At 41.2% G+C, this 25,251-nt stretch overlaps 1 protein-coding gene across 1 annotated transcript; it reads right to left on the reverse strand.

The window, feature by feature from the left end:
- EPDR1 (ependymin related 1) lies at positions 1-24,678 on the reverse strand. Its single transcript, XM_073003775.2, has 3 exons — positions 24,175-24,678; positions 7,524-7,732; positions 1-704 (listed from the first exon to the last, which is right to left on the reverse strand). The coding sequence occupies exons 1-3, from the start codon at positions 24,438-24,440 to the stop codon at positions 514-516; spliced, it is 666 nt and encodes a 221-aa protein (XP_072859876.2). The 5' UTR covers positions 24,441-24,678; the 3' UTR covers positions 1-513.
- Between the last annotated feature and the right edge of the window lie 573 nt (positions 24,679-25,251).

The following is a 25,251-nucleotide window of genomic DNA, read 5'->3' on the forward strand; positions in this document are numbered from 1 at the left end:
TAGAACACAGATATAATTTTATATTTTTATAGTTCATCAATCAATTAGTATTATGTAAACAAAGCTATCCTAGATTTTTACAAAAAAAGGCAGATTAACTATAATAGCTTTCAGAAGAGCAAAGAAAACAATATAATATAACCAGTTAATGTGCTAATTTATAGTAACACTTTACCTCCAGCATGTAATATTATTTATTCATCCCTCAATAACTGGTAAACATTCATTGTATTTTAATATGTTCTCAGTAGCACAATGCGCTCTTGGAAAATATTAGTAACATTTTATTCCCAAAAATGTAATAGCTAGAACAATGGCTTCTCTGACAACTGCAGAATAAGCGGAGAATGTTAAATGAAACACAATGGGTTTTCTTTGTTTTTGCAGGTACATTAAGTGTCCAATTCATTGAACTCACTGTTCTGCAAAGTGCAACTATCCGGTTAGAGAACAGCAATTGATTATTTATGACAATCTGCATTATATTTTCCAGAGAGAAGCCAAGAGCCACCATCAGCATGCATCTCTCATCTTTTTTGGCTGAGCTGCCTGGCAGGTACTGGGAGGGATGAACACAGATGGGTCACTTATCCCAAGTTTTAGATCAAAGAAACGGGTGGAGGTTGTCACACTGTAGTTCTTACTGTAGGTTTCCTGAACTGGGTAACAGTCCTTGACTGTGTAAACGCCCACCCAGGTTTCAACTGTAATAAAGCACAAAATATTACTGCTTGTGTGGGAAAAGCATGAGAAGTTTAATTATCCTTGCAAACATAAATACATATTCATTTCTCAAGGATTAAATAGCTTCCACTGGTTTCAGTGGAACTGTTTTCTAGTAAGTGATTTGAGAAGTACAATCTGAATAGAGATAGATACTAAATTTAAATTTAAGGACGTGATCCTACTGAACAATGACAGAGCAAAATGTCCCATCAGTGTCCTAACATAGGATTATACAGCTTTGTCAGTGCACAAGCCCTGATCATTGGCTCCCTCTGAGGAAATGTGACCTAGACTCACTCAAGGTCCCCAATGCTGCTGTGCATGAGTTAAAATGTGATACCGTTGGTTCACTATGGGTTTGCTGCATGACACAATCGAATACTGACCAGTGGGGCTCATCTTAAATTCAGTGTTAATATAGCTCTTGTTAGGGTCAGATCACACATTAAGGGAAATGCATATTTTCTCCTGTTAAAGCATCACATCTTCAGGCTTGCAAATATTTTATAGGTACATGCCTGAGATATAAAGTATGTAAAAAAAAAACACCTGCTGACCAGAATATTATTTGGCATTTATCCTGGCATAAGTGGAATAGCAACAATTTTGGTGGTGACTTGCTGTACAGCCATTCACAAGATGCCAAAAGCACCACTAGTTGTTTGCCAACCATGTGACTTCCTGTACAATTGAGAATGCAGACAGAAACTCACAATACATAGAAATATACCAAAATGACTTTTGCAATTACACTTAATCCAGAATAAAAACCCCAAATCAAGCTAGTTTTCTAATAGCAAAGTCTCTTCCTCCTATGTGTGCCTTGCTTTTAGATGCAGAATTGAATTCTCATCTCGTAAAGGTCTTAGATCAACTGAGGACACTCATTTAAGACACTTAATCTGCTTTAGTAGGACCAGGAAACCTGTGATCTTTCAGATATTATTCTAATGCTCATCACCCCTTCACGGATTGCTGCCTTGTCCTGGTGAAGAGGCTTGAGTAATTCAGAGAAGCTATGGGCTATGCCGTGCAGGAGCAGCCAAGATGGACAGGTCATAGTGGAGAGTTCCGACTAAACACGATGCACCTGGAGCAGGAACTGGCAAGCCACTCCAGTATCTTTGCCAAGAAAACTCCATGGACAGTAACAAAAGGCTAAAAGATATGATGCTGGAAGATGAGCTCCTAAGGTCGGAAGGCATCCAACATGCTACTGAGGAAGAGCAGAGGACAAGTACAAGTAAGTCCAGAGCTAATGAAGTGGTGGGGCCAAAGCCGAAAGGACGCTCAGCTGTGGACGTGCCTGGGAGTAAAAGGAAAGTCCAATGCTGCAAAGAAGAATACTGCACAGGAACCTGGAATGTAAGATCTATGAACCTTGGTAAGTTGGATGTGGTCAAACAGGGGATGGCAAGAAGAAACATTGACATCCTGGGTGTCAGCGAACTAAATTGGAGGGGAATGGGCAAATTCAATTCAGACGATTGTCACATCTACTACTGTGGGCACGAATCCCATAGAAGAAATGGAGTAGCCCTCATTGTCAATAAAAGAGTGGGAAAAGCTGTACTGGAATACAATCACAAAAATTATAGAATGATTTCAATATGAATCCAAGGCAGTCCTTTCAACATCACAGTAATCCAAGTTTAGGCAGCAACCACCAATGTTGAAGAGGCTGAAACTGACGAATTCTATGAAGACTTACAACACCTTCTAGAACTGACAGCAAAGAAAGATGTGCTTCTCATTATAGGGGACTGGAATGCTAAAGTAGGGATTCAAGAGATAAAAGGAACAACAGGGAAGTTTGGCCTTGAAGTTCAAAACGAAGCAGGGCAAAGGCTAATAGAGTTTTTTCAAGAGAACAAGATGGTCATCTCAAACACTCTTTTCCAACAACACAAGAGGCGACTCTACACATGGAAATCACCAGATGGCCATACCAAAATCAGATTGATTGTGTTCTCTACAGCCAAAGATGGAGAAGCTCTATACAGTCAACAAAAACAAGACCTGGAGCTGATTGTGGCTCTGATCATCAGCTTCTTATAGCAAAATTCAAGCTTAAATGGAAGAAAGTAGGAAAAACCACTGGGCTAGTCAGGAATAATTTAAACCAAATCCCTTATGAATACACAGTGGAAGTGAAGAACAGATTTAAGAAACTAGATTTGGTGGACAGGGTGCCTGAAGAACTATGGATGGGGGCTCGTAACATTGTACAGGAGACAGCAACAAAAATGATACCAAAGAAAAACAAAATGCAAGAAAGCAAAGTGGCTGTCCAACGAGGCCTTACAAATAGCAGAGAAGAGAAGGGAAACAAAATATAAGGGAGATAGGGAAAGTTACAGAAAATAAAATGCTGACTTCCAAAGAACAGCAAGCAGAGACAAGAGGGTCTTCTTAAACGAACAGTGCAAAGAAATAGAGGAAAATAATAGAAAGGGAAAAAACAGAGATCTGTTCAAGAAAATTGGAGATATTAAAGGAACATGATAAAGGACAAAAATGGTAGGGCCTCACAGAAGCAGAAGACTACAAGAAGAGATGGCAAGAATACACAGAGGAATTATACCAGAAAGATCTGGATGTCCCGGACAGCCCAGATAGTGTGGTTGCTGACCTTGAGCCAGGCATCCTGGAGAGTGAATAAGTGGGCCTTAGAAAGCATGGCTAACAACAAGGCCAGTGGAGGTGATGGCATTCTAGTTGAACTATTTAAAATCTTAAAAGATGACACTGTTAAGGTGCTACACTCTATATGGCAGCAAGTTTGGAAAACTCAGCAGTGGCCAGAGGATTTGAAAAGATCAGTCTACATCCCAATCCCAAAGGAGGGCAGTGCCAAAGAATGCTCCAACTACTTACAATTTCACTCATTTCACATGCTAGCAAGGTTATGCTCAAAATTTCACATGCTAGCAAGGTTATGCTCAAAATCCTACAAGGTAGGCTTCAGCAGTATGTGGACCGAGAACTCCCAGAAGTACAAGCTGGATTTCGAAGGGGCAGATGAACTAGAGACCAAATTGCTAACATGCACTGGATTATGGAGAAAGTCAGAGAGTTCCAGAAAAACATCTACTTCTGCTTCATTGACTACACAAGAGCCTTTAACTGTGTGGTCCACAACAAACTAATGTGGGATAGGAAGCAACAGTTAAAACTGGATATGGAACAAGTGATTAGTTCAAAATTGGGAAAGGAGTATGTCAAGGCTGTATATTGTCTCCCTGATTATTTAACTTATGTTCAGAATACATCATGCCAAAGGCTGGACTGGATGAAACCCGAGCTGGAATAAAGATTGCTGAAAGAAATATCAGCAACCTGTTGTTGTATTGTAATGCAGATGATACCACTCTGATGGCAGAAGGTGAGGAGGAATTAAAGAACTGAGGGTGAAAGAGGAGAGTGCAAAAAATGGTCTGAAGCTCAACATAAAAAAACTAAGATCATGGCCACTGGTCCCATCACTTCCTGGCAAATAGAAAATATGGAGGCAGTGACAGAGTTTACTTTCTTGGGCTCCATGATCACTGCAGATGGTGACAGCAGTCACGAAATTAAAAGATGCCTGCTTCTTGGGAGGAAAGCGAAGACAAACCTAGACAGCATCTTAAAAAGCAGAGACATTGTCTTGCCGACAAAGGTCTGCATAGTCAAAGCTATGTTTTTTTTTCAATAGTGATGTATGGAAGTGAGAGTTGGACCATAAAGAACTGATGCTTTTGAATTGTGGTGCTGGAGAAGATTCTTGAGAGTCCCCTGGACTGCAAGGAGACCAAACTTATCCGTTCTGAAGGAAATCAACCTTGAGTGCTCACTGGAAGGACAGATCCTGAAGCTGAGGGTGCAGTATTTTGGCCATCTCATGAGAAGACTCCCTGGAAAAGACCCTGATGTTGGGAAAGAGTGAAGGCAGGAGGAGAAGGGGACGACAAAGATGAGATGATTGGACAGTGTCTTCGAAGCTACCAACATGAGTTTGACCAAACTCTGGGAGGCAGCGGAAGACAGGAGGGCCTGGCATGCTCTGGTCCATGGGGTCATGAAGAGTCAGACACGACTTAACGACTAAACAACAACAAGAACAAATGCTCATCAGCCTCAACTAGTGTAGCTAATAAGGAAGTGTAATGGGGACAATTCATCAACATCTGAAGGATCATAGTTTTTCCATTTGAGATAAAGCAATGGGAAGTTGCCAATTATGTCGCTCTGGTACTGTAAGAACATTACAAATTGCTTTGTTTAAAATATGGATTCTAGAGGTGTCTGGATCCACAATACACTCAACAGAGTCCACATATTTCAGTGGATCAATTAGTACCTGGGCCTATACTAAACTCTTCTTCAGAGTTAGACAATGAGACCAGCTACAAAACCTGCTGGGGAGTCACACTGATAGTTACCTGTCCATAGACATTTACTGGACACTTTTGTTGACACAGAAATAGCTATTCAAACATAACATTCTGAAGTCATTGATGACATCACAAACATGATATTATCCAAGTCTTGGGAAAGTGAGAGACAGTTAACCCGGACAAGACGGAGGTCTTGGGGGGGGTGGTCCTTCCATCAGCGGCGTGGGTGACTCCTTCTCTTTTGGAGGGTCGACCCTCACCGCAAAGAGTGAGGTTCGCAGCTTGGGGATACACCTGGACCCGGCGCTTACCATGGAAACCCAGGTAGTGTCTGTGGTCCATTCTGCCTATTTTCACCTGTGGCGGATTGCCCAGCTGCGACCATATCTTGATGGGGGGCCCTCACTAGTCTTGTCCATGCGGTCATAATCTCGAGATTAGACCACTGTAATGCACTCTACGTGGGGCTGCCTTTGGGATTGATGCGGAAACTTCAAATGGTGCAAAATGCAGCAGCCAGGCTCCTTAGTGAGGTGAGGAAATATCAACATATCTCCCCCACCCTGGCTGCTCTGCATTGGTTGCCCATTCATTTCCGCATTGATTTCAAAGTTTTAATGATGACGTATAAAGCCCTAAATGGTTTGGGACCTCGATACTTGGCAAATCGCCTTCTCCCACCCGACAAAGCCAGCAGGGACGGCTGAGGGACCTTACGCCAAGGGAGGCCCGGAAGGAAAGAACAAGAAACCGGGCCTTCTCAGCAGTGGCCCCTCGGCTGTGGAATAATCTACCAACAGAAATCCGCCTGGCTCCCTCGCTGAGTGTTTTTTTTTTTTTAAATTAAAAACTTGGTTCTTAGGCAGGCCTTCCCTCCAGTTAATTAACTGTTTCGTTTCTTTAATTTCCCATCTTGATAATGTATATATCCACTAGTTAGTTGCTTGTATTATTAATTTTTAATAACTATATTATTCTATTGTATTTTAACATTTTTTGTAAGCCGCCCCGAGTAGACTTTGTCTAGAGGGATGGGGTATAAATCTAAATAAAGTATAAAGTTAAGAGTCAAACAGAGGGTTAACATTGTTAAGATGGATATTCTTGACACGTTACATTATCTTTTAATATAGTTATGTTCCTTTCATGATAAGGGGACATTTTTGAAATAATCTGCAAAGGAAGTTCACATGGTTCTTATCTGAACTTCTACAGAAAACTAGAACTTAACCAAGTGCTTCAGTCAAGCTTTTTTGGTCAATGATGGTGTATGTGAAGTGCAGATACCTGAACATGGGTTTAGGAGAACCTCAGAAAATATTTAGTGGGATGGGAACTGCAGCCTGGTGCTTATCTGAATTTTATGAAGAAACCAGGGTGGATTAAAATTAATTAACTAAAGAAAAAAAATCCTCAAAATAACATTTAAAGTTTATATCAATTGTTTTTCATTTTAATCAAATCTATTTCAATGAAATGCTTTTGAGGAAAAAATTATCTGAATATAGTTTTCTATTTAAAATACATTATAGTTCAAAGGTTATTCAGCATGAAATAGAGCTTGGTTATTTAATATGATGCTGTATATTCATGCAATATTTACATTTTGGTAAACTAATTCAACTAATCCAAGTTATCCATGCTGAGATAACATGCACTTTTTCACAGTAAAAATGGTATAAAATTTAAAAAGGGACAAGCATTAAAATGAAGTGAAACCTTCTCAGCAGCTTACAAACCTTGGGACCTTTGTGCACATAGCTTGCAGTTCTTTATTCCTTCCCATGAGGAGCAAAATGGCAGCAGGCCATAAAAGAGACCCAGTCTGGTTGCAAATATTAAAGATTATAACTACTAGCAATAATGAGTCTTTACATTTAAAAATGATTTAAATCAAGTCTTACTAATAATATAAATCACTATTTAAATCGTGATTTAAATCGACTTTAAATCAAATGCACCCTGGAAGAAACCAAGAATTTTTAAATTTTGCGTCAGGATGCAACATGCCTTTGTACCTTGTAAACTGAAGGGACGTGCAAAGTGGCAAATCCTCTCGACACTTTCCGTACAGTTCCTTGAAACTTGCCCTACCACCAAAAAGCAGTCTTAACCCCCCCCCCCTTTTAATGGGAGATTAAAGGTTCTGCAAAGGTCGGAGCAATTTATGTGGGATTATTTGCTTTTAAGTTAAAATCTTGAACCATTCTGACAAAAAACAAGCAGAAAGCCAAGGTGTATATATATATATATAAATTGTTGCCAGTTATTTCTCAGTTGAAAAGGGAACACAAACACAGTAGTAATTCCTGTACGTGCTTTCAAGTAATACCATTAATATAGGTACAACAGAAAAAAAACCTTTATGGTCTAGAGGTCAAGAAATAATTTTTAAAAAGCAAACAAATTAATACTTACGTTTTCTAGCTCGCTTCCTGTCAGACCATTCTTGTACTATAATCTGATCACCAGGTCCTCCAATGTAGTATTGATCTTCATAGGTTGAGTTAACAGGAATATCATAAGGATCCCACGGCTCGCTCAAAGCTGTCTTGGAACATAGCTTTGTCACTTGCTCAATCTGAAACATCACTGCCTCTTTATAGAGGTATATATATTCAAAGAATCTGAAAAAAAAATGGACAAGAATGGAATTAATATCCATGCTTGTTTTCTACACAAGATCAGGAGACATATAGAGCATATCTGTCTCATAGACTCTGGCTAAATTGAGGAACCTTTGCAACTTAGTTACAAAACTAAGAGCTTCAAATGGATCTCAGCTCTGTCACCGAATTACATTTTTAGGATTTCTTGGGTGAATCCACTACCGGATATGAAACTGGTATAAAACTGCTATACATTTCTATTGTGGCTGTACCTCAATTTTTTTTCTTTACCACATCCCTCTGCTCAATTTTTCCATCTGTGGACTGCATAACTTGGGCACTGTGGTCAGAAAATTGCAAAGTGCAGGCTATGATGTAAATGTACATCCTTTAATATTTGGCTGTCAAGATTACAGTAAAATATAGGCACACATTAGGTCTGGTCATGTCGTAAGTCAGTCATAAAGCATTCTGCCTTATGCAGAATATGATGATAGATTTAGGTGGGTTAAATACTAAACTGCACCATTTCAGATTATTTATGTGTGCTGTATTTCTAGATGCTCCCTCTCCATGTAAAAAAAGCTGTCTCCATGTACAAAACTAGCATATAAGGGAGAAGCCTATAAGTCTCCCTCTGTTACACAGGGACTTAACATTCCCAACTCTGGATTTCCTTCATGAGGCTAACGCAGGGTTTGGGGGTCGAGTCAGATGTGAACAGTGGTACTTAACATATTCTGTGCCGCATCAAGACTATTTTTTAACTTCTCTCTTCCAGTTTCACTCCAAAATCAGAAGATTCTCTGCTAATGAAGACCAATGCCTATAGGGCACTTACAGGAAAGCCTGAGCAAAAGAATTAAACATATCTTATTTTTTGGTAAGTAACCCCATTCCAAGTTACCTTGCTAAACACAGGATTAGGAAATGCACATTTGCTTGCCAACAGAATGTTTAATTTGGCTGATAGTTGACATATATAGTGTGAGAGTTGGGTGGAGACTTAAAGGTGCATCCCCTTTTTACCTACAGTCTCAAGAGGTATGATCCAGAATTCAACTATATCAGTCTACTATATTCTGTGCAATGTGTAGATTGGCTAACAGCACAGACTGCTTCACTATGCAAACTCAACCAGACAGAGGCAAAATATATGTTGTAAGACACTGTGGGGTCCTTTGACTTGCAGCCTTGATTTTAACAGCAAATGAAGAACCAAACAATGTTTCCATTGCAAATTTAATACGCTAAATATGAGATATTGAATCACTTTCATCTCTTGCACTCAATATAGTTTTAACCATTCTATTCCAGTCAAATTCAAAGGGAAGCAGAGCATGAAATTCAAAAGGAAGCAGAGCATGAAATTCAAAGGGAGGCCGTGCATTTCTGGAAATTCTGTTTGTTTTCTCATTTATATTTGAGATTTCAGACATGTTTTTACTTACAATTATTTTTGTCATACTGGCATCTCAGGACTCACCAAATAAAATAAAATAATAATTTAATATATTGGTCATGCTGGATCACTACTTTGCAACTGCAGTCCTATTAAAAACTAAGAAAATATAACAGTATATATGTTAGCCAAATGTTAAAAGGTTCTCCCTCTGGTATATATATGGTACAAATGCTGTTTCTCAAAGAGCAGCATTAAAATGTTTTACAAAAGTACTCCAGTTTCTAATACAACACATCTACTTGGCTGCCTGCCAAATGTGCCCTCATAGTCACACCAGGTACTGAAATGCAAAGTTAAATAGGGCCTCCTACAGCAAGTGGAGTACCAAAATGGATCACAATTCAGCCTGCTGTGTTGTGAAAAAAATGACAACTTTCATTGAGGGTATTAATATAAGTAGAGGCTACTCCTTATTGAAACCGTTGAAATGTCCCCTGGAAGGTACTGGATCATGCTGCCCATTCTGTACTTGGTGCACTCCTATGAGGAAATAATCCTGCAAAGTTCTGTTTTTTCAGTGAGGAGCTGGGTCTGCATAATCTTCGCAATGAGTTTGTGAAGCACTGGTCACTCCCTGTTTCCTTTGAAAGATCATAGCACTCAGCCATTTTATAGTCCATTTAATGTTATTTGTGAATCTTGATTGTAGTTACCACAGCTCCACCTTTCAGGAACCATTTCGCCCTGAAGACAGCAAAAAACAGAATAGTCTGATAAAATGCATACCACTTACCTCCCAGCATTCAAGCTGATATGTTCTTGTCAAGCTTCCTCACTAAGATGGGAATGGCCAATGCAGCTGCAATCAGTGTGATTAAAGTTACATCTTTTATTTTATTAGGTTGATTATATTAGCTATATGGTTGATAGTGTAATCTTCTAACTGATGTCAACAGCCTTTACACATTAATGTTCTCTGAACTATATATTCCTTGACTTGGTAGGTGAGACAATAACTATATCTTGAAGTAGTTTTTATTTTAACTCACTCCAAGAGGATTAAAACAATGTTTTTTTTTTTCATTTCAAAGAATGGAACACAGCAATTGGGAGTAACAACTTCCAAGAGTTCCAGTATCTACTGACCACAAACAGCCCACAGCTTCCTGAGAATGAAACTGCTTACCAAATGTTTTATCTCTCCCAGAACAGGGAAATACCTTTTCATGTCAAATAGAGATGGGCACGAAACAAACCACGAAGCAACCCCCCCTCCCTGAAATCAGGCCATTCCATGGTTCATTTTGGGGCACTTGGGGAAAATGGGACTACCCAGAACAAAACAAACACTACAAACACTGAACTAATATTGGCACTGGCAATTCATTTGTGGCCTCTAACTTGGGACATCTCAAATCCAATCTTTACAAACTTGGCCTAACTTTTGGGCTGACTCTCTTCGCTACCCCCTCTTATGTTTGGCAACATTTGAGTTATAGCGTCCTGTGAAGATGAACCAGTGCAAGTGGCTGAACCTAGAAGTGAGACGTACCCTCACTCATCTAAGGCTGAAGGATTCAGCACCGTCTTTACTTTATTGTCTTCCATGATCTAGAGGCCATCAATGGTGAACGTATGGCATGCATGCCACAGCTGGCATGTGTAGCCCTTTCTGCCAGCAGGCGAGCCATAAGTCGCCACATCGCTACTCCGCCCCCCCACGCAGTCAAACCTGAGAAGGCGGCTGCAACTGCGGTGCTGGTGCTTCGGCAGGCGGATCCGGAGCAACTGGTGCTGGCAGCAGATCCAGATTGGGGTCTCGAGGCACCTCCGTGCCGGGATTCCCCCTTCCACTGCCACTTCCGGTTCTGCCACCACCATGGCACACCACCCGCTGTCCCCCCCCCGCCAGTTTGTGCATGCGAGCCCAAAAAGGTTCACCACCACTGATCTAGGCCATGGCACTGGGAGGAGAAGGCAGGAAGTTAAGATAAAAGGGAAGCGGGAGGAAAAGATCAACCAATAGCAGAGGGTTTCTTGATGACAGAGGGAGACATGTTCAGGTTAGGAGATATGAAGAGGGAAAAGAGGAGCTGGGGGTCAGAAAAGTGGGAAAGCCCTGAGATGGGAGGTAGAGAGAAAGATAAGTCACTGTCAGAGGGTGCCAAGGAGCCCTACATGTTCCCCTTTCCCCAAAAGAGAGAGGCAAAGGACAACAGAGAAAGGAAGGTTCAAAGGGGAAAGGAGGGTGCAGGAACCGAAGAGCAGTTGGGGAAGGTAGAACCTTTGGAATGGACTGTATATGTTTATCTGAGACGGAAAAGTCCTTGGAAGAAGGCGGTGCACCTAGATTTGATCCCCACAGGCTTGACACAGCCCAAAGGCAACTGGGGTCAATACCCTTGTTGCAGGACTATTCGCACAGTGAGGAGTCAACCCATGAGGAAACCTACTGATTGTGAGAGGTTTGGAATCGCCCCATGTTAAAAGACTATTTTGAGATGGTGGGGTTGCACAAAACGTGGCCCAATGCATATATGGTTGCTGGTCGCATTGGACCCACTGAAGTTGTTGTTCATAATACAGTTAAAAGGCATTAAACCGTTGTCTAATGTTACACAGTCTCCTGTGATGCCTTTATGTAAAGGGGAGGAACTGCCCATCTTAAAACTAGAACCCAGTCACACACCCCCAAAGCAGGTCGCTCCAGGAAAGTGCTCTATAGCCATGTGCCAAGGAGCACTTTACTGGGGGAAATCTGTTTGGGGTGGCTATAATTTGGATGCCACAAATCCAATCTTCACCAAACTTGGTGGGTGTGTGGAAAAGAGACAGCTGAAAGCTCACTGTAGGTTTGACATCTCTACCTGATGAAGGGGCATTCTGCCACTCCCGGAAGTCCTGAATCGCATGAATCATGAAACTGTTCATTTTGTAAGAAAATTTGTGAAAGTTTGTGGGTTGTGAATAGCAACAAACAATGAATCATTTTATTGATACTTACATTTTTCCAGTTTGTGTCCATCTCTAATTTCAAACCAAAAACATTTCATAGCTCCCTTTTAGTTCTTTCCTCACTCAACTGGCTCTACCTGCCTAATACTATCTGACCCCTTTTGCATTAACACCCTGTCAGATAGTTTAACGGTCATCTTCAGTTTTCCAATTCTCCTACTCTCTTCCGTTTAGTTGCTTTTCTACTGAATCGTGATTGGTTGAAATGCATCCCTGGGAAACTGTTTCTTACTTCAACTCTAGGTGGTTTCCTTCACAACAGCCACCCCAGAGCTGTTCAAGAACCATGTTGCTTTAAGAAGAGAGAACTGGCTTTCAAAAGAGGTTTCCCCCCTCCTTTTTAGAAGAAATAGCCATGTTAGTCTATGCTAGCATATCAAGCAAAATCCAAACAAAACATAGACAAAAATATGTGGCACCTTGAAGAGTAACTATTATATTTTAATGTGAGCTTCTGTGGATAAGTCCATGTATCCATGAAAGCTCACATTAAAATATAATAGTCTTTAAGATGCCACATCTTTTTGGCTTTTCTGTTCTGCTCTATGTCTTTGGATTTTGTGTTTTTTTCCTGTAGCTTTTGCTGACTGTAACTGCTTTTATTGATACTTATGTTAACATTTATATATATGTAAACCATTTTCTGAGGTTCCTGTCTAGAGAAAAGTGTGTAATTAGCTTTAATAAATAAATAAAATAGACCAGCTGTTGAATTTCCTAACTGACTAACCACAGCCACATTACAAGCCCTGGTGGTGATTAGTGATTTTCATTATCATGTTGTTCCTGCTTGTTATTTATTGCCTGGGATTAATTTAGCCACAAATCATTGTCATTGTTTACAGAACAATGCTTCCTGGGAGAGGAACTGAATATCAACAGGGATCTTAAAGGTCACTGACAAGTGTAAAATCCTACACTATCAACAATTTATGCCCAGGAAACAAACTGCCTCTTTAAATATAAATATTAGCCATGTAGTCCCACTCCAATTAGATAGTAGCTCCCAGCTGTATGCATGCGAGTATGTTTTAATGAAATATTGGAATCTGGAAGTTATAAGGTTTTATATATGTGTGACTGGTCTAAGGACTGGAAATAAACAACAACAACAACAACAACAACAACAACAACAACTACTACTACTACTACTACTACTACTATCATCATCATCATCATCATCATCATCATCATCATCCCACTCTTATATCTGAGGAAGTGGATGTCAACGAAAGCTCATATTAAAATATAGCAGTTAGTCTTTAAGGTGCCACAACATTTTTATCTTCTTTATTTTTTAATTTTCTTTCATTTTTGGCCCAATAAAGTGGACCAGAATCCTAATGGTTTTTATGCCACTCACTTTGGTTGCACCCAAAGTTGAACCACTGGCATGCCACTGGGAATGTAAATGGCAACTTGCTGCAGACTTACGCCAGCAAAAATCCTCTATCCACTCCACCACAGTGGAGAGCCACTCCACCACAGTATGGCTCTCATACTCACACTGGCACTGATAATACTTTTTAAAAGACAAAAATCATGGAACAATCACTCTTTTCCACTCTACCACCCCACCAATCTTCGACTCCCATCTGTAAGCAGTTTGCACTTTATGCCACTGAACATTGTCATACTGTTTCTAGGTTATCTATTTGGGGATGCAGGTAAGATGAAAAAAATTAGAAAATCCCTTTATATTAAAATGTAGGATGTTTCCATTAATATTTATGGGCAGCTCTTGCTCATCCCTGGAAGATTTTAAAATAATAATCAACGAGAACGAGCAAATGAACTATCTGATTAGTCATTCTCAACAGGGGCTATATGGCTGCCTGGGGAGTCCTGGCACATTTGAAGGAGGCCACAGACTGAAAACAATTTTTCACAAACCACCTTATAAGGTTTGTTATGCAACTTATACAATCCTGATTCCGCCTTTATTTCTTTCATGTTGTGTTTATAGCTGTGGCCAAAAAGAAAAAGAAAAGAAAACACCAAAATCCAAAAAAGAGAGAGTAAGTCAACAAATGTGGAAAACAAAACAATGGTCAACAGATTGAAAACACCAGAGATCATATAACAAATATATGTTGGCTACTCAAGCGTACCAGAGAATTTCAAAAGAAAATAAGGGTACAATAAAGCCTTTGACTCCATTGATCAAAAAGAAATGAAGGTGCCACAATATTTGATTGTCCTAATGCATAATGTATACTCTGGACAAAAGGCTACTATTAGAGCAGAATATGGAGAATTAGAATGATTTCTAATAAGTAAAGCTGTTGGGATAGGAGTTTGAACAGTAAAAAATCATAACTGGATTGCCGCTGGTGATACTGATCCCACTGGCAGTGATCTAGTATATATTTTTTTACCATTAAGGCTACCCCACCACTATATCCTGAGGATGTCAAAGGCTTTCCCAAAGCAAAATAGGGATGTAAGTAACCTTGGAAGTTAAAAGTGGAGGACAGGAAGCTTCCCATTAGTTCAAATTAAAGGTTTCTGACACCCAATCCAGGTTTGTTGTTGTTTAGTCGTTAAGTTGTGTCCAACTTTTCATGACCCCATGGACTAGAGCACACCAGGCCCTCCTGTCTTCCACTGCCTCCCGGAGTTGGTAGCTTCAATGACACTGTCCAACAATTTTGCCTTCACACTTTCCAAACATCAGGGTCTTTTCGAGGGAGCCTTCTCTTCTCATCAGATGCCCAAAGTATTGGAGCCTCAGCTTCAGAATCTGTACTTCCAGTGAGCACTCAGGATCGATTTCTTTCAAAATGGATAGACTTGTTTTCTTTGCACTCCAGGGAACTCTCAAGAGCCTCCTCCAGCACCACAATTCAAAAGCATCAATTCTTTGGTGGTCAGCCTTCTTTATGGTCCAGCTCTCACTTCCATACATCACTACTGGAAAAACCATAGTTTTGACCATGCGGGCTTTTGTCAGCAAGGTGATGTCTCTGCTTTTTAAGATGCTGTCTAGGTTTGTCATTGCTTTCCTCCCAAGAAGCAGGCATCTTTTAATTTTATGGCTGCTGTCCCCATCTGCAGTGATCATGGAGCCCAAGAAAGTAAAATCTGTCACTGCCTCCATATCTTTCCCTTCGATTTGCCAGGAGATGATGCGACCAGTGGCCATGATCTTAGTTTTTTGATGTTGAGCTTCAGACTGTCCCCTTTCACCCTCATTAAGAGGTTCTTTAAGCCCTCCTCACTTTCTGCCATCAGAATGGTATCATCTGCATATCTGAGGTTGTTGAAATTTCTTCCGGCAATCTTAATTCCGGTTTGGGATTCATCCTGTCCTGCCTTTCGCATGATCTAGTCTGCATATAAGTTAAATAAGCAGGGAGACAATATACAGCCTTGTCGTACTCCTTTCCTAATTTTGAACCAATCAGTTGTTCCATACTCAGTTCTAACTGTTCCCTCCTGTCCGACGTATAGATTTCTCAGGAGATAGATAAGGTGGTCAGGCACTCCTATTTCTTTAAGAACTTGCCATAGTTTGTTGTAGCCCACACAGTCAAAGGCTTTTGCGTAGTCAATGAAGCAGAAGTAGATGTTTTTCTGGAACTCTCTGGCTTTCTCCATAATCCAGTGCATGTTAGCAATTTGGTCTCTAGTTCCTCTGCTTCTTCGAAATCCAGCTTGTAATTCGGGAGTTCTCGGTCCACATACTGCTGAAGCCTACCTTGGAAGATTTTGAGCATAACCTTGCTAGCGTGTGAAATGAGTGCAATTGTATAGTAGTTGGAACATTCTTTGACACTGCCCTTCTTTGGGTTTGGGATGTAGACTGATCTTTCCAAATCCTCTGGCCACTGCTGAGTTTTCCAATCTAGGTTACACCAGCATAAATGTACACAACAGGATTTTGCCCAGGAAAAGAAGACCTATGAGATGGATTGCCTCAATAAAGGAAACTGCAACCTGGAGTTTTCAAGAAATGTGTTATTTCAAGGGCATTAGCATTTTTCTTCACTCTATTCTAAACCTATATGTCTTCCATCTCTGGCTAATCCTTTCCACTCCTTCTCATAGCCAGTTTTCATTTTTACTTCATAATTCCCTTTCTTTGCTTACCTGTTTCTCAGGAAGCCTCATCTCCCTGGTCTTTCAAGATATCATGCCATGAAGCTACAATGTGCTGTTCGGATGGGGTCTCCTTCAGCTTTTTCCTTTAAGATTAGTTGCAAACCTTGGAATTACACCAAATCAGATGATGTGTTCTTATTGTATAATGGTGCGGTTATGTTTCTACTTGTATGAATACAGAAGGAATTGGAGACTATAACTCTAGGAGGAATATTTTGATTGAGGGAAGCTTTTCTGTAGCTTCCATCCAGTGATATTTAATACTTATAATCTTTCACAGCTGAATATTTTCTCACCCTTATGCAGCAGACAGTAAACTTTCTTCCAATTTCATGACCACTGACATGTTTATGCGTTTTCCTTGAGAATCTAGGTGTCTTTGACATTAATTTTCAAAAGAAAGAATAAAAAACTTTTTGTATAGTTCACATTGTTTCAAGAATCTGGTATCTTCTACATCCTCATCCAGTTTTTGGCACATTCTTGTAATCATCGTAATTCCTTCTTCCATTAAGGCAGCATCTAACTTTAGATCTCCACACACCTGCTGCTATTTACTGCCTCCATTCTGTAATAATTTCAGGGGAGAATTCAAAAATTCTGCATTCTTTCTTCAAATATGTGTTGACCCACTGAATTCAAAAGGACTTTAATATTCATGATTAAGTTGAGTTCCCCTGATTTTAATGGGTCTTTTTTCGATCAATCCAAAATCCGAATCTAATCCAGTAGCGCTAACCATTATATCAGGATGGGCAAGCTGTGGAGAATAGGGAGGCAAATCTCCTGTTCTGGAAGTCCTGACATATAACATCCTCAGAAATCTAAAATTTAAAAAATGAAACCAGAAATAGCTATTAAGTTCCAATTATGGTTTTTTCAAATGGCACAGGGAGGTCTGTGTCTTGTCTGGGGCAATCATTTCTGCTACAAAGAATTTGAGAAGCTGCATTTTTTTCCGTTTAGTCGATTTTTTTTTCAGCAGCAGAGGATCTGGCTAGAGTTTACATACATTCTGGGTATTGTATAATTCCCATCCCAGCATGTAGGTAGCCTATAGCAAGTTGCAAATCACAGGGTTGGCAACTTTGATCAACTAGTTTCAACAATTTTGAAATGAACTCTTATTAACTTAGAAGTCAGAGTGAAGGTAAAAAATAAATTTATTTAAAGAATTGGGGATAATCTAACAGACACCTGTCTTCTTCCCAGATGTCCTGAGATGCCTACCCACCCAGCCTGTTCCAGAAGAAAATAAATGGTAGATGAGTTACGTAAAAGATACCAATAATACACATAAAGCACTAAATTCAGTTCTTAATTGCAACTAGAGAAGACACACTAATCCTAAGGGCCCTTTTTTGTTGCTGTATAGTCATTAAGTCATGTCCAACCTTCATGACCCCATGAACCAGAGCACGCCAGGCCTTCCTGTCTTCCACTGCCTCCCGGAGTTTGGTCAAATTCATGATGGTTGCTTCAATGACACTGTCCAACCATCTCATCCTCTGTCGTCCCCTTCTCCTCTTGCCGTCACACTTTCTCAACATCAGGGTCTTTTCCAAGGAGATTTCTCTTCTCATGAGATGGCCAAAGTATTGGAGCCTCACCTTCAGGATCTGTCTTTCCAGTGAGCACTCAAATGTTAACTTAAGTCTTATACATTGAATGGGTTTACTCTAGTTGGGATTAATTGTTGGACTTTTGTGAAAAACACAGAATATGAACACACAACAAGCCATCAGGGCCAAGCTTCTCAGCAACAATCTATTCTTCCCTGGCAAACTGCTGATAGTGGCTATGTTTAAACACTCACTCTGATTTACATTCACACCAAGTTGCTGCAGAAAAAAACACAATATAAGGGGTTTTCTGACACACTAGTTCTCTGTCTTCAGCGACATGGTAATTTTTTGTTTCAGTGGAGGATTCAAACGTATGACTTTACCTACAACTCAAAGTAATAAACTTCACCACAGTTCTACAGAGGGTACCAACCAGCCCTAAGAATGAAAAAACAGAAGGTTTTATTCAGTTACAAAATACTTTTAGGTAAAATACAGTTGCCTATATTCTGCACCAGTGGTGATGCAAGTTTTCCATATTCTGCACCAATGGTGGTGCTAATTTTCTTATGCCCTATGCTGATGAATTCCCAGCCACAAACCAGTTCCTGCCCCACTACCTTTTCAAAAGTTCCTACCTTCTGCCAAACCATATTCACTATTGTTTGTGAATGTAGCGCCAGAAAGCCGGCTGATTCTGTCTTACATTAAACTGTGTAAGGAGGCAGGAGCATGCTTGATTGCTTAGCTGGACAGTCATCAGGATGACTCAACATCTTGCAAGATCAAAGTTTCCCAGAATGTTATTGTATTCTATTAAATAATTCTTTGTGCTGGTTTTTTTTAAATCCTCTCATTCTGTCTCTCTACTTCATGCTCTCCCCATGCTCCTCCCCTGCTTCCTCCATCATTTCATTGTTTGCTGACATAAGCAATCTCCATCGTCACCCTGACTGATATACCTGGCTTTAAAGAAGGACTACTCAGGGTAAAGGGCCTGGTGGGCTTACTGAAGAACCACACTGGCTGTTTTTGCTTCATTTGCAGCACCAGGGGGTGCTGGCTGGCAGGGTTCTCAGGACAATTAACCTAGCTGTGCCCACCTGATGCTTTAATCTAAGCATCACTTAACCTAGAGAAGCAACCACATCAAATTCTTCTTGCCTGCAGCATTTCTTAGCAAACAGACATTGATGGCTAGCTTCTCTGAGGCAATAATTTCCAAATCCTGATTGAGCAACAGTGCTTCAATTCACTTGTAATATCAATCATCTGAAAGAGAGGAGAAAGAGAGAGAGAGTACCAGAACTGCAGCTCTACAATGATGAACCATGAAAATGGCCTTTAAAATAAAACCAGCATAATAATGACTGAATCCAGGTTTTGTCATGTTTGAGTGCTGATATAATGAAACCAAAGGGATGATTTCAGTTAATCTAAGGATTATTAAATCTGGATTGGACTATGCGAGTTTGAAGATAAAACCATTTTCACATTCATAAGAAATGCTGTTAATTAAACAAAGAGAAGTGGCACATGATCTTATTTGGTCAGTTTTGAATGGTACCATTTGCATCCCAGACAAATGCTGTTAGATTTGTACTCTAACATATGCTCTGTTCTATCAGTTTAGAAGAATCATCAATTCAAGTAGGCAAACCTCTTTGAGCACCATCCAGTGCAACATCAGATTGTAGCTCTGCACTTTCCTGATTTCAATCAAATTTCATCAATTTTCAAATCACAAAGTACTTTACTTTACTTTACTTTACTTTTACTTTTATTGGATTTGTACCCCGCCCCCCTAGACAAAGTCTACTCGGAGCGGCATTACATACATAAAAACATAGCGAACAGCATCCTAAAAAGATCTAAAACATCAGATTTTTAACAATTATAAAAATCCTTGCCAAGATGGAGTGATTAAAAGAAAAAGTAAAGGTCAGTTTAATTGACTGGAGGGGAAGGCCTGCCTGAAAAGCCAGGTTTTTAAATGGCTTTTGAAATTGATACCTAATCCTCTAAATTCTGGGAAAATTGAACTGGTAATAGTACCTACTGTAGATGAAAATTATAAAGCAAAACATTTTTGCTAGAACTTAATATAACTTTATTCTGCTTCCAAACAGTAAGTCTTCTTTTGCATCCATTGTTGTTAGGTGCTGTCAAGTTGGAACTGACTTGCAGTAGTCCTAAAAGGGTGAGTGAGATATTTAAGGAGTGGTTTTACCCATTCCACTTTCCCAGTGAGTTTCCATGGCTGACTGGGGATTCTAATCTTTTTCTCCAGAGTCCTAGTCTGTCACTCTATCCACTACACCACACTGCTAACCATCCATAATGTGGTATAGTGGATAGCCCACACAAAGAATTGTTAAAATTCTGGAACAAAATCCCTTTCTAGCAATGAAGATAAATCAATCTATAACTTAATAGCTCTTGATTCTCTGTCAAATATTTTGATTGGAGGGCTCTTCAATCCACCCAATTTCTCTGTTTGTCGAACCCAGCTGACCACTGTTCTTCCTTTGTTATTTTACTATATAATTCATGTCCCCCAAATACTTCATAGAAGACAAAAAGGTAAGTTTTAGTGCACATATATCTGGAATTTTTATGATAAAATCTCAGGACATTACATTTGCCTCATTATGGTAGAGGTAGAATTTAGCATTAGCTCACTTTTATACTGGGGAAAGGAAAAAAATAACCCTCGTTTAAGGTAAAATTAAAAATAATGATGACAATCGAAAAGTTTTTTTTTTCATTCACATTGCAGACTGGACTTTCTAATAATACTAAAGGTTCAGAATCGTTTATAGAATAAATAAAGCTGTTGCCATCATGTCTAATGTCAGGTTTTCTAAAACAATTCAGCTATCCATAATTACAAACAGAATAGTGAGCTATATGAGTCTTCTGCAATATGAGTCTTCTGAAAGCCAAAATGGCTTCAAGGTCCATCTCTGCATTCTGCAAAAGTGCAACATTTGATATACTGAAACCATCTGGAAGAATGGATATCCAGCCTATTGGAAATACCTCCAAAGGAGGAATGTACAATTTTGCCAAAACAACTTGTTAAGCTTTATATCTCCTTTCCCAGCCTGGTGCCTTCCAGGCTACAACTCCCATAATGTAAAACCACTGACCATGTTGGCTAGTATTTCTATCAGTAATTAAAAACATTCAAAGAGCACCAGGCTCAGAGGTGAGTAGGCATCATTCTTCTTTGTAGTCTCTGTGAATCACACATACGGGTTTTGTTGCTGAGCTTAAAAAGAGTAGCATTTTCCCTTCCCTCGCAGCCACTGTACATGAGCAGACACACCCTGACAGCTCTCCCTCAGTTCCTTTTTGTTTGCTGAGCAGCACCTAAAGAGAACACCAGAGCTTCAGTACCTAAACAGAATCATCAATGCATAAGAAAGTTGTGCCAGGAACCATCCTGAGATCTGCGATAAAGAAATTAATTAGAATAGGATAGCGACAATTGAAATGTGTATCTCACCAAAACTACTTTTTTTTTGTTCCAAACAGTAACACTTAAAAGAGAAAAGAAATACTTTGAAGATTTAAACAAGATTATTTTAAAGTTTACTTGGCAAGGCAAAAAGGCAAAAATTAAACTGAAAATGCTACAAGAATCTAAAGAAAAAGGAGGGTTCGGACTACCAGAATGGAAGCTATATTGCCAAGCATGTATTTTAGTCTGGCTTAAAGAATGGATCAATCTGAGGAATAAAAGACTGCTCTATCTAGAAGGGCATGATCTACAATTGGGCTGACATGCCTTTTTATGGTATGAGAAAGCCAAAACCCATTGTTGCTGTTTAGTTGTTAAGTCATGTCTGACTCTTTGTGACCCGATGGACCAGAGCACACCAGACCCTCCTGTCTTCCACTGCCACCCAGAATTGGGTCAAAGTCACATTGGTAGCTTCAATGACACTGTCCAACTATCTTGTCCTCTGTTGTCCCCTTCTCCTCTTGCCTTCACATTTTCCCAACATCAGGGTCTTTTCCAGGGAATCTTTTCTTATGAGATGGCTAAAGTATTGGAGCCTCAGCTTCAGGATCTGTTCTTCCAGTGAGCACTCAGAGTTGATGTTCTTCAAAATGGATAGGTTTGTTCTCTTTGCAGTCCAGGGGATTCTCAAGAGTCTCCTCCAGCACCACAATTCAAAAGCATCAATTCTTTGGTGGTCAGCCTTCTTTATAGACCAGCTCTCACTTCCATACATTACTACTGGAAAAATCATAGCTATGACTATGCGGACCTTTGTCGGCAGTGTGATGTCTCTGCTTTTTACGATGCTGCCTAGGTTTATCATTGCTTTCCTCTCAAGAAGAAGGCATCTTTTAATTTCATGGCTGCTGTCACCATCTGCAGTGATCATGGAGCCCAAGAAAGTAAAATCTGTCACTGCCTCCATATCTTTCCCTTCGATTTGCCAGGAGATGATGCGACCAGTGGCCATGATCTTAGTTTTTTGATGTTGAGCTTCAGACTGTCCCCTTTCACCCTCATTAAGAGGTTCTTTAAGCCCTCCTCACTTTCTGCCATCAGAATGGTATCATCTGCATATCTGAGGTTGTTGAAATTTCTTCCGGCAATCTTAATTCCGGTTTGGGATTCATCCTGTCCTGCCTTTCGCATGATCTAGTCTGCATATAAGTTAAATAAGAAGGGAGACAATGTACAGCCTTGTCGTACTCCTTTCCTAATTTTGAACCAATCAGTTGTTCCATACTCAGTTCTAACTGTTCCCTCCTGTCCGACGTATAGATTTCTCAGGAGATAGATAAGGTGGTCAGGCACTCCCATTTCTTTAAGAACTTGCCATAGTTTGTTATAGCCCACACAGTCAAAGGCTTTTGCGTAGTCAATGAAGCAGAAGTAGATGTTTTTCTGGAACTCTCTGGCTTTCTCTATAACCCAGCGCATGTTAGCAATTTGGTCTCTTCTTCCTCTGCCCCTTCGGAATCCAGCTTGTACTTCTGGGAGTTCTCGGTCCACATACTGCTGAAGCCTGCCTTGGAGGATTTTGAGCATAACCTTGCTAGTGTGTGAAATGAGTGCAATTGTACGGTAGTTGGAGCATTCTTTGGCACTGCCCTTCTTTGGGACTGGTATGTAGAGTGATCTTTTCCAGTCCTCTGGCCACTGCTGAGTTTTCCAAACTTGCTGCCACATTGAGTGTAGCACCTTAACAGTGTCATCTTTTAAGATTTTAAATAGTTCAACTAGAATGCCATCACCTCCACTGGCCTTATTGTTAGCCATGCTTTCTAAGCCCACTTGACTTCACTCTGCATGGGGCATAGATCAATAGAAGCTATTTTCTCCTGATAAGATGGCACACAGGAGATTGAGGACCAGCCTGACCCTGCTCCGCACCCAGTGTGGGTTCAACAGCAGGACTAGTGTTTTTTGTTTGTTTGTTTGTTTTGTTTTTGCAGCTATGCTGGAGAAATTTCTGTATGAACAGAAAGGCCACTTTAAGGGAGATCACTTCCAGCAAAGCATCTCTTTCCAGTGAGACTGGACACAAAAACTATCCTTTATTTCCTTTGACTCCATCCTGAGACAGATTGTCATGGCTACTTCTTTTTAAACTGCTACGAAGGAGAACACTACTTGTCAAATTATAGTTGGTATTAAGCCCTAGATTTGAGAATCTTTATGAGGTGAATCAAACGATGGTTGTCCCTGTTCCTGGCAGAATCAAACACCCTGTAGCATCCCCCGAGAATCTCTTAGCATGGCTGGCAAGGCGTTTTGTGCATGCATGGGTTAGTATGGTGCACGAAGGGTTTCAGTGGCTCCCCTGGAGCAGGCTTTTAAGACCATAATGGAGGGCCTCATTTGGCAGAACACGCACAGGCAAGCAGGCCTAGCTTACAAGAGTCTGAAATGATTATATAGAGCTTACTGGAAACAGAGACATCTTTATACATTGCATACATGTGTGTAAACGAGTCAGCGCAACTTTACAAGACGGAAGCCGAAACCTTTTGCTTTCCAATGCTTCCGTTTGTTAGTCACTCTTGCAAGTGCATACACCAATATAAATGTGTGTGCGTGTGTCCAAAGATGTATATACCTTACTACCGCTTGTACAATCGCTGCGCCCACCATACGAGGTGCCTAGCAAAGACGAGGCAGAAAGAGACGCCAACGACGGACTTATAAAAACATCCCGACGTCCACATGATTGGCCGCAAAATTATCCCCCGCCCTGAAAAGGGCGTGGCCCAAAGAGAAAGACCCCCTCCTTCCCCCCCTCCCCCGGCAAAGCTGATCTCTGACGCTCTTTTCAGGGGGTCTCGTTCGCAGGCCATGGGCGGGCGCGCGGGAGGGAACCTACTTCTTGCACGGGATGAGCCCCTTCCTCTCTTCCAGGATCCGGAGGCGCTGGTTGGGGCTGTCGTAAGCCACGGCCGCCCGAGTGTTGGTGCCGGTGCTGTGGTCGTACTCCACCGTCCGCCCCTCCCACTGCAGCGGGGCCTGGCAAGGGACGACCGGCTGCGCGAGGGCCGCCCGGGGGCCGCCCCACCTGGCCAGGCCGAAGAAGAGCAGCAGAGCGAGCCCCCGCCGAGGGGACCCGCCGTCTGTGGCGGCGCCCGTCGCCATCGCTCCGGGCCCTTCTTCCCTCCTCCCCGAAGGCAGCGGCGGAGAGCAAGAGCTGCTTGGCCGGCGGCGTTTCTCAGTCCCTCCCTCCTTCCCTTCGAGAGGCGGGTTCTCTTGCTTGCTTGTGGCCGCTGCCGGGGGTTGGGCACGGCGCAGAAGATGCGGTGCCGGGGGTGCTTCGGCGTCGAAGCCCCGGCGCTCTGACAGGAGGAACTGCAGAGGGAGCCGCTGACGACAAAAATGGGCATCGCCTGCTTTACCCAACAAGCTCTCGGCTTCCTCTGCGCTGGGGCAGGATTGACCCCTTGTCCTTCCCCCGTCAGAAGGGCAGCAGGGCAACACTGATTTCTGGGCATGGTTATCTGAACTGCGCCGCTGCTTGGCAGCCTAACGGCCGAGATTGTCCGAAGGCTGGGGACGTCTTGCGAGAGGGCCATCCATGAGGAGAAGGGAAAAGCCGCGTAGAGTTTCTGAAGCATCTTGACAGGGCAGGTGCTCTGAGGCAGATAATCTCTGAGGCTGGCGAGGGGGGGGGGCGCGCACACACAAATCCATATATTAAGTAGCACTCTGAAATATCTCCCTCTCATGGGGTATTCTGTATGCAGTTGGGAGTTTTTAGTGTTTAAATACAGTAACCAAAATACAGTACAAACACTAAATAGTCCAATAATACACAGGGTTGGAACCAGGCTTAGTCATACTTACAGTAAAACCCCTCCCTGGCCGTGAATGGCACTTAATTTAGTGATGAACTCTTGTCTCCTTGATTTCAGTAGTTCCGCTCTTAAGTTTGGATCCAAGGTAAATCATA

This window comes from Pogona vitticeps, chromosome 6 (assembly GCF_051106095.1).
Source record: "Pogona vitticeps strain Pit_001003342236 chromosome 6, PviZW2.1, whole genome shotgun sequence".
Lineage (NCBI taxonomy): Eukaryota > Metazoa > Chordata > Lepidosauria > Squamata > Agamidae > Pogona > Pogona vitticeps.